Source organism: Drosophila innubila (assembly GCF_004354385.1).
Source record: "Drosophila innubila isolate TH190305 chromosome 3L unlocalized genomic scaffold, UK_Dinn_1.0 0_D_3L, whole genome shotgun sequence".
In the NCBI taxonomy this organism is placed as follows: Eukaryota; Metazoa; Arthropoda; class Insecta; order Diptera; family Drosophilidae; genus Drosophila; species Drosophila innubila.
Genome location: NW_022995376.1, coordinates 14,843,906 through 14,854,587, shown reverse-complemented (window position 1 = coordinate 14,854,587; position 10,682 = coordinate 14,843,906). Strand labels below are relative to the sequence as shown.

At 35.5% G+C, this 10,682-nt stretch overlaps 1 protein-coding gene across 1 annotated transcript; it reads left to right on the top strand.

Annotated features, from left to right (window-relative positions):
• Positions 1–301: 301 nt before the first annotated feature.
• LOC117786323 (protein charybde) lies at positions 302–7,582 on the top strand. Its single transcript, XM_034624511.1, has 4 exons — positions 302–1,572; positions 6,460–7,121; positions 7,182–7,292; positions 7,370–7,582. The coding sequence occupies exons 2-4, from the start codon at positions 6,502–6,504 to the stop codon at positions 7,446–7,448; spliced, it is 810 nt and encodes a 269-aa protein (XP_034480402.1). The 5' UTR covers positions 302–1,572; positions 6,460–6,501; the 3' UTR covers positions 7,449–7,582.
• Positions 7,583–10,682: the final 3,100 nt, after the last annotated feature.

Here is a 10,682-nt window from a genome sequence, read left to right as displayed (position 1 = left end):
CTTTGAGCGCAACACAACAACAGCTGATGTTGCGGCATTTAAACATATGTTTGCCACACAAAACGTGTGCAGCGCTCAAAATCACTCAAGCAGTTAGGCGCAGCAGAGAACCTACGCGCTCTCTCACTCCTGCTCTGTCGCTTGCGCTCTCTCTCTCTCTCTGCCTGCGTCGACGCATTTACCAGTAGCGGCAATTCACGGCCAAGGGGAAAAGTCACTCATTCGTTAGCGGGCAGCGACGCAGCAGCGGTTCGGAAAATTGCTATAAAAGCGGACGCGCAAACCGCCGGCCGGATAGTAGCTTTGGAAAACTGCTCCGCCACAGAAGTTGCCGCCCAAGCTCCTCTCAGCCGTCAGCCGTTAACCGTTAGCCGTCAGCCGTTGTTGTGTCGTCCATCTTCCATCTTCGTTTTAATAGTTGTTGCTGTTGTTGTTGTTTCAAGCTTTTTTTCGCAGCTGGCAGCAACAATACTCGCTCACCCACACAAATCCAACAACAACAACACACACATACGCAGAGAGAGAGAGAGACACAGCTGCAAGCACAGCTGTGAGCATTGAACGAAGAGTTAACTTGAGTTGAGTTGAGTTCAGTTCAGTTCAGTTGTGTTGGGTTGAGTTGAGTTCAGTTGAATTGAGCGACTCACAATAGCCAGAGCAGAGAACCTATCGTCATTTCTGGCTGAGTTTCTGCGTTCAGTCAAGCAGCGGCCGTCGCACGCAACACAGCAGCTCCACTCAAAACGCACGGAGACGGAACGACGCTAACGCAGCATTAGCCATTATATATATATATAAAATATACATAGACCACACTTGCAAAATACCAATACATATATAGAACTTTAATTAATTCGCAACAAACAATAACTCAACTTTCAAGTGCTGTGCGTAATTTTAAAGAGCAAAGAAACAACATAGAGAGAGAGCTAGAGAGCGAAAAAGAGACGGGCGGCAGTTTTGGCTTTTTTTTAGAATGTATTAAAATTTAAATGTTTAACTAGAATAACAAATTTAGTTGTTGATACTTTTTGCAATTATTTGTTAAACCAAGAAAGTAAAAAAGAGAGAGAGAGAGAGTAGGCAGAGGAACAGAGACAAAGCTTCAGTCAGAAATTGTGTGCCGTAAAAAAACGTGAAATAATCAAATAAAAGCAAATCACAAATAATCAATTAATAAATAATAAATAAATGAACAACACAACATACACATACAACTACAACAAAAAACACACAAAAATCAAATCAAATTCTTGTGATTAAAGTGCATTTCTAATACATATATACATAATTATATACACACTCACACACTCAACTATCCATAAAACGCAACGAATAATCAACAAAATCAACAAAACACAACAAGAGTAAAGAAATCCCAATCAAAATCCCAATTTGAGAAGCTGCACAAATACAAATTTCCAATTCCGATTGGAGACAAAACGTCAACGAGTGAGATAAATTCCAATTCGATTGCTGCGCTGTCCGTCCGCGCTATGAAGATGGAAGTGCTCTCAGTACAAAATCATATTCAGGGACAATTTGGTGTCATTGGTACAACAAAAGTAAAAGGTGAGTTCAAAATACTATTTTAAAAATGTATTTTTTATTATTTTAAAGTCTGTTTATTGAGGTTATTTTATTCATGTGCTTCAAATTGTATATATTCAACTGTGTTTCAAATATTTTGGTATTTAAAGTGTGGCCAAAAGCTAAAATAAATTGAGTTTCTTTAACTTCGTACTTTGAATTAGGACGGGTTTTCGACGTTAAATGTATAGAAAAAGATATTGAAGAACCGGGCCTTCAAATTTTGACAATTTCCTTTGAATGTTACAAAAATTCAAGATTTAAGTTTGTTTTTTGAATTTGAAAACGACGAAAATTTAACAGTTTCGGAATAAGAACTTTGTTCAGAAAAAAATTCCCATAACTGAACTATAGTAAAAATATTTCTTATCTACAAATTTGCAATATCTTTCATACAGTAAAATTTCTTGCTTTAGTTTAGTTTTAAATAAGATTAAGTGAGTGAATACGACAGTTTATTTACTGTGAATTTCGATTCAAATTAAAAGAGTTTACAAATTAAATACAGCAATAGATTGAAAAGTTACAAAGAATATCCCATTTAAATAAAGCAATAGATATAACTGTTATAAATGTTTCGCTCAATTTGATTTCAATCAAAATTAAGTGTGTGAATAAGAATATTTATTTGTTTCAAATTAAACAGACTTTTTGAAAAATGTGAAAGTGAAAAAAGGTCTTCCGTTAATGCATTGAGTTCTGTTAAAACCGGCTTTATTAAATTTTCAGCAACCAAATTCTATAAGTGATTCCATAATTAAATCATTAAAATTTAAGTAGTACCTTTTATTGAACAAAAGTAAGCTGTACTTAAGTTTTCTTTAAATTTATCAGTTTCTATAACAGCTGCAATTATTATTTTATTTAATTAAAGCTAGACGGCCTTAATTTATTAAACAAACCTTTGAAAATTAGAAGTTCCTTTCATGTTCCAAATAAATAAAAAAAAAAAAATTAATTGAATACTTTATTTTCATATACACGTACATATATCTGTAACGAAAATCAGATAAATGAACGCGGTGTTTGAAATGTTGACGTAAGAGCTTTGATTCTCTATTTAAAATACTCATATATTAAAAATTATAGTTCTTTTTTTTATGGAAAGACATTTAAAAAATTGTAAATACACATTTTTATTGTAGTTCGTACATTTGTATTTTAAATTTTGTATCGCCTCTTTTTAATTCAATTAATTTTATGGCGTATGATAACATTTTATTTGATGTTTTCAACAAATCTTATAGACATTAAAAATGTAGAAATTAGCATAACGAAGAGAAAACGCTATAAAGAATTTGTAATTATAGATTGTAGGCAACAAAATGATTGAATGAATTTAGATTACGATTAAACAAGTAGGAATTTAGCTTTCCGAAGATAATATAGGGAATTTGTAAGTTCAACAAGACGGAGTATAATACAGGAACAGGATATGACAGAATATGTTTGGGGTTGTACAGGATTCATTTCTGTTCTTCTTTCTTTTATTTTATTTTCTTTCTTTTCTTTTTTTGTGGGGCGGATTGAGAAACACGAAATTTGCTTTATGCATTTTTGTGTCTCCCTTGAAAGCACTGCAAGCATATCCTGTTGTGTTGTTGTGTCTGTCTGTCTGTCTGTCTGTCTGTCGGTCGGATTATGCAACATCCTGTTAATCCCTGTCACTTTAAACTTGGCCAGACACAGTCGTGCAAATTAGACACGGACACGTACACCCGACTGGAGATAGGGTAATCCGGGGGAATCGGGAACATGCAAACCGACCGAAAATTCAAAATCACCCAAAGGCGCAAGCAATGAAAGATATATATATATATAAATATGTATGTATGTACATGCATAGATCGGTAGAAGGAGCTAGAAGAGGCTTTATGTTGTCGACGACGACATGCAACAACATGTCGTCGCACAGACACATAGACATGCATATGCATGCAAAAACATGCTCATATGCACACCTTGCACACCAACCGGCTAAACTGAAGGCTCCCCGCTATCCCCCTCACTCTCTATGCATGCATGTGTCTCTGCGTCTCTTTCGCTCTTCTATTCCAGTTATGTGTGTATTTGCAGTCAATTTAATTTCATGACTGACTGAGCGCATGCAATTTTATTTTCGAAGGACACAAGCATACAAATGTGTGTGTGTGTGTGTGTCTAGTCATGCATATTCATATGCTATTCAAACTTGGAAATCCAGAACCCGAATAACGTTGTTTAATAAATTACTTAATTCCCTTAGTCTGCAATATTACAATATTCGCATATACAGTTAGTCAAATCAGTGTTTTGACAAATTTGAAATGTATATTATTCATATTGTCCTGTTTTTTGGAAACAATTTAAAAATTACATAGCGCTCTCAATTGGTTTTAAATATTTTTTAAAATAAACAAAAACAAACATACATTTATATAATGAAAATTAAGATTACTATCCAATTTTTTCATATTTTATTTAACAGTCTCTCGATAGTTTCTTTCAAAATATCAGTTTCCCCATTTTTCAAATAATAATCGATTATATTTCTTTGGTATTTATGCATATCGGTTAGTATTTTAATTATTGAGTGTATGGTCACACTGATCATTTAATAGTTCAGTGTTTGATAAAAGCGCGTGTTGTGCACATACACGCATAAGGAAATGTGTGTAAATTCGAGTGTTAATGAGCTTTCCATGAGGATTCGACGCGTGGTCAAAGTATTAAATCCAAGGTATCTATCTTCCATCATATTTCATATTCAATCAACCTTTAGTCAGTTGAGTTCTTTGTGTAGTGCACTCTGAGCATGTTTCGTAAATTTAAACTCAAGGCCACACACACACCTACAACTACACCTACACACGCATAATGCAATCTAAGCTCTCCCCGTCCACCTGCTATTTGAAAGATGAATGCGACTGGCCCTACAACAACAACAACAAAGTGTACAAACAAAGCTTCAACATAGAGACAGCGTTTTCTGTATATGAGAGAATTGCAACAACAGCTACTCGTATATGCATGTGTATGCTTGTATGTACATATTTATGTATGCGTGATGCTGTTGCTAGGCTGTTATTGTTATTGTTGTTATTGCCGAATGCATAAAACAGACAGCCGCAAATGTCGCGTGATGTGCTTGCTTTTAGGCCGGAGAGCGAAGAAGAGGGGGAGAGCAGAGCGCACTGTGTGGCTCTCATACAGAATCAAAATTGCATGCACATACATACATACTTACATGTTTGGGTGTAATTAATTATGTGTGTGCGCTCGTTTGTCTGTTTCCTTTTCGCTTTCGCTTTTGACTTTACACAAACCCTTTTCATGCGGCACTTGACTAAATTCAATAGCCAGCGCAGAGACACACAAACACACACACGCACGCAGTGTAACACATTGCGAGAGAACGAGAAAGAGAGCCGCAAACATGTGCCGTTAATTTCTTAATTACGCGGGTGTGCACAACGCCTAAAGTGCGAGGGAGACAGCGCAGAATATCCATTCAGCCGCCCAGTGCAATGGAATGAGCAGGCAGCAGGTTGCTCTGAGAGAGAGAGGAGCTTCATGAGTTTCGTTTCAGCGCTAATTACATGACATCGTTGAGTCGAGTCAAGTAGTTAATTTGTGCATGGGACAACAGTAAGAAATTTAACTGCTTTTTTATTTACATACTACATACACCTTAAATAAACACGCTCTCAACATGTGTACATATGCGCCTACATATCCATGCTTACATACATATGTATGCATGTGCGTACGTATGCATATGTTTTATGTATGTTAGCATACAGTGGTTGCAAATGAAAATCATTTGATGAAAATGTAAAATTATGTGTAACATGTGTGTAGCATGTGCTCACTATTAAATGTATTCTTTAAAGCTACTCTCACTAAAAATTGAGGAACATTTGGATAATATATTTATCAGATTGAAAAGCAAATATATATATGGATGTTTCTTTAAATTCTTATTTCATTATTCGTGTCTATGGTTCTTAGAATAAGAACAACTATCTGAATAAATTAAAAACAAACATGTGAATTTTTATTTTGTTAAAACACTTTCTTGACTAACTGTATGTAATTCATATTTTGTCAATCCATATTTGCATACATCTGACCACTGTGCGGCTGCTGTGCTCAGCTCTGTCGCAGTCTCAGTCTGAGCTTTTGTATTTGTATACTTGAGTATTAAAATAACAGCAAAAGAAATAAAAACTTTGCAGGCAAAAGCAAACGACAAAGAAGACACATAAAGCAAGAGATGGACAATTGAGAGGGGTGGTGGGTGGAGGGGCAGCAACAAACTGCACAGCAAGGCAAACGTTCAAGAAACTGCTGACTAACGAACGAATGCACGAAAGAGGCAACAAAACGGATGGGACGGACGCGCAATCGTCAGCTGGAAACGTTGAGGCTTCTGCCACATGAAGCGAAAAGAGCGAAAGAGAGCGGAATGGTTGGGGAGAAGGGAACGCAACACATTACCTAATGGCTGGTTGTCTGCTTTAAAGAGAAGGGAGGGAGGGGAGGGTGCTGTTTAAACGAACGGCTGATTTTCCAGCTGTTGTTGCCAGGTGATTTCGTGTTTCCCCTCGCACCGCGCCCTGGAAGCCTCATTGAGTGTGTTGGCGAGTCTGCGCAGTGCTCAGAGGCAATGAGTGCAAATTGGAGCTTGCGCAAGCTCTTATTGCCAAAGAGAGAGAGACACCGAGAGGGAGAGTGACAGAGTGAGTGTCATTTGCCGGTGGCAGCGCAGACATCAGCTGTTTTTATTCTTTTCTCTCTGTGGTTTTGTGGTTTCATTTCATCTGCCGGTCGATGTTTGACGGTGACTAAAACTTGTCCTCTTCTTTGCTCTTCTTTATACAATTGCAGACTGGACGAGTCCGCTGACTGCACCAGCAACGGTTAGCGGCAATGGCAACGGGCGTCGCAGTAACTGTGCCGCCAGCTGCAGAGGTGAACGTGGCTGATGTGGATATTGTGGATGTTGTGGATGTTATGGATGTGGATGTTGTGGATGGACATCCAGCTTCGGTGCTGCACATGCGTCAGCAACAACATCAGGCGCTCAATCAGTTGCAGTTTCAGACGCGGCCTCGTCTCTCCTCCTCCGCGTCATCCTCTTCGTCGGCGGTTTTTAAGCCCCCCGCCTCTCCAATGGCCGTCAGCTTTGATGTGCTCAACGGCGGCAGCGCTGCCGCTGCGGCTGCCTATATGTCCAACGTACTGCAGGCAGCGCCGCCGCCGCCCACGCTGCCCGCCTCACCGATGCAGTCGACAGCGGCGTCGCGCTTCGGCGCCATTGACAATCTAGACGATGTGAATCCGAGCGCTGTGCAGGAGCTTTCGCAACGACTTGAGACGAAGCTGCGCGACGCGAAGAGTCGACATCTCGCCTGCACCGAGGTGACGCTGCCCAACGATCTCACGCAGCGCATTGCCGCCGAAATCATACGCATGGCTGAGCGAGAGCCGTGCGGAGAGCGAGCTTGCACTATTTTCATTGAGTTCGAGAGTGAGCCGAACAACGTGAGGTGAGTACAGGACACCGATCTCACTCTTAGAAGCTTTTGTTGACTGTGCTCTCTTTGCAGGCGCATTGCCTCGTTTAAGGTTGATCCGGACACAGTCTCCATATTCGAGCTTTATCTCACGCTGAAGCAGGACAAGAGCGGCTGGACCTCCCTACTGCCACAGTTTCTCAAGTGAGTGACAGAGACAACATGACATGCACAAAGAGAGCATCAACTAATTTCATTTTGATACTCTCTCTTTAACACAGAAATCTAACACGCAGCAATACGATTTTGATCAGTCCCGATTTTACATTGACCAAGAACAAGCTTTACTCTTCCGAGTAGACAGAGAGAGAGAGAGTGAGCACATGAGGCATGCAGATGGAAGGCGTGGACGTGGGGGCGTGGTGAAAGCTGCTTACACTCATTACACAATCCCTCCGAATAAGTAAATGATAACAAGATCTTGAAAAAGATGATGAAGAAGAAGAAGAACAGAGCAGTTGTAAAATTTGGTGAGCTTTCACGTCGGCGTCTGCTGCGAATTCATAACATAAAAACAACAACAAAACAAACCCATAAAGAGGCAAACTTTGGACCACAATTCAACTACTCCAGCAAAAACAAAAGCAACAACAACAATTATGTATTTTGAGACCTAAAGAAAAAGGAAAAACAAAAAACAAACAAAAACAAATCAACTGCAGTTGCAGGCAACTAAAAACTCTTATTGGACTGACTTTTTGGCTTATAAAAAAGGAACTTTTTGAAAAACAAAAAACAAAAACGAAAACGAAAAACAAATATTGAAAATATTATAAACAAAATTTCACTCAGTGAACGGTTGCCGGTTATCCGTTTTTTTTTAAACACACAAAAGCAAAGAGAATAAGGAGAAAGAAAAGAAAACCAGCAAAAGTAAGAGAAAAACAAAAGAGTATTAATCGAATAAGCTATGTATGAGTATGTGTGTGTATATCGGATGAGATACATATGCAGATACAGATACGGATTCTATATAATGTGGTAGTTGATATATGCATATGTATTTGTATATGTATGTGTATATAAGTATATATATATATATATGCATATACATATATATTTATGTGTGTATATATGTATGTATGTTTTTCTTCACGATCTTATTAGGCTATAAAAGCTCTTTATATATATATATATATATATATATATATATAGTATACATACATATATAAAGAATCAAACAATAAACAAAGCGAGAGTAGAACAGAGAGAAGTTAAAGAAGAAGTTGCAAAGGAAATATAAAAATAAATAAAAACAAAGTTGATGTGATATTATATAATAATTATGAATATTTAAAAAAAAACAACACACACCCACACACTTAAAATATTGATTGATTTCGTATTATCCATGTCTCAAAAAAAAAAAGAAACTAAATAAGAAGCAAATAACAAAAGTAAAATTTATAACTAAGTTCTGTTCCCATATAATTTTCTATATTATTATTATAATTAATGTATTCTCTTTATTTGCCTCCTCCTCCTCCCATTTCTTTCATGTGCAGAGTTCCAAACTCTGCTTCTATATAGATATATACAATATATATATATATGAAATATTTATAATAATTGATGTGTTTCTAGCTTAAGATTTTAATATTAAAAAAAAAAAAAAACAACAGAGAATTCAATGTGTGTAGCTGTGTATTTAACTGTAGTTTATTAAACAAAAGAAACTTAACAATTGGCATGCATTAATCAATAATGATATATATATAATGTTCAACACAGTGGGGCAGCTAATTGTATTTTTGAGTAAAAAGAAAAAGAATTGGGCAACTGTTTGGAAAAATCTATAAAGTCATCTGTGTTAATAAATTTTAAAATAATTTATAGCGTAGATTAACTAAAACAAAAAAACAAATTTAAAAGTAAACAAATTATTGAAGAAAACCCATTGTACAATTTTGATAGCGCTGCTAAACATTTCAAAACAAGGATATAAAACAAAATAAAAACGAAAGCTACAAGTATTTCACACACACATTTAAGCTAGAATATAATTAATAATTTAAACACACACACACAGACACAATCAATCCCCCTACAAAAAAGATCTCGAGAAAATAAAATGAAAGAAGCTTCGGCCAGCACGAAGTTGAAATACCCTGTTCAAGCTCATGAAATGTATCTATTATTAACAAATAATACCATATAAAATTTGGAAATATTTTCAAGATCTGCCAGGGTATAAAAACACTCATATAATAATAATAGACACAACAAATTGAATTTTTAAGTTGCGTTTTCCATAGAACACACTCAAAAAAAAAACAGATGTAAATAGAGCAGCAAAAGAACAACAAAAACAACAACAACTAAGCGTATTTAATAAAACAAAAAAAAAAAACAAAAATGATGTGAACATAAAAACAAGTGAAAAAATAGAACCATGAATGTGATCTATTTAATAATAAACAAAAACAATACAACATAGAAAAACAAAAACGAAAAAAGAAAAACAATTGAAAAATTTGAGTTTTTCTTCTTCATTTTATTTTAAATCTTAAATAAATGTAATACTTTTAATTTGTAGAACTTTAAATATAATTTGCCAAACAAACATTTCATTTATTTCTTGTACGCCACGCTTAAAAATACCACACAAAATACCAAAAAAAATATTAATGTTTGGAAAAAGAAAAGAATTTTTAAAATTGTAGAACCGCAATGCTTTCAATGTTAAAAAGTTTTTCAATTTAAATTCTTCTTTCGTCTTATCAAAAAAAAAAAATATATATATATATATATATATATGAAGCTTCTTTTGTTTTTTAGTATATTTGAAAAGGTCCAGCGAGTTGAAAAGGACGCGATTTTTTGTTGTTTTTCCAATGGATGGGTGTAAAATGAATCTTAGACACGTCCAGTGCTCCTCAAAGTATTTGTAAACAATAATGATATAAACAAACATAAACAATATATGAAGAAAACTACGAATAATTAGTTATTTATGATGTATGTGCATGTGTAAGTGTATGGTTAAATTGTAGAATTTTTACATAATCCCTAGTGAGTATGAATGCGTGCATTTGTGTGTGTGTTGAAAGGGAACCAATTAAAGCGAAGAAACTTTAAAAATTAATCAATCAATTAGAAGAACGCCTAAGAAAACTACAAAAAAAATTAAATACTAGTAAATTCTATTTAAAGAAACAATAAACAAACAATAATAATAATAATAATATATGTATGTACTATCAGAAATATATAAAGCAGAGCAACTATCCCTCATTAACCCCCCTTTGCCCACTCCTCTGCCTCCCTCACACACGCATTCCACACACACACAGACACAACCATTTTTGATATTGATAAAAGAAGAGAAATTAAAAAATATGATAAACAATTATTTAAGCGATTATCCCACCATGTGATTTATATGAAATCTATAATTTCAATTATGTAGAACAAAGAGAATTGTATTTGTTTTTCTGTTTTTGGGAACAGCATCAAAAATTACTAATATTACAAAACTAAAGCTGCATATTAATTAATGTTTATGTTGTTACTAGCGATCGAACACTCTATCTA

What these genes read in the sequence shown, in the direction of transcription:
- LOC117786323 (XM_034624511.1), top strand. Translation starts at nt 6,502, where the DNA reads ATGGCAACGGGCGTCGCAGTAACTGTGCCGCCAGCTGCAGAGGTGAAC. An exon ending in AGTGAGCCGAACAACGTGAG is followed by an intron (nt 7,122 to 7,181) that starts GTGAGTACAGGA and finishes CTCTCTTTGCAG; the next exon opens with GCGCATTGCCTCGTTTAAGG. An exon ending in CTACTGCCACAGTTTCTCAA is followed by an intron (nt 7,293 to 7,369) that starts GTGAGTGACAGA and finishes TCTTTAACACAG; the next exon opens with AAATCTAACACGCAGCAATA.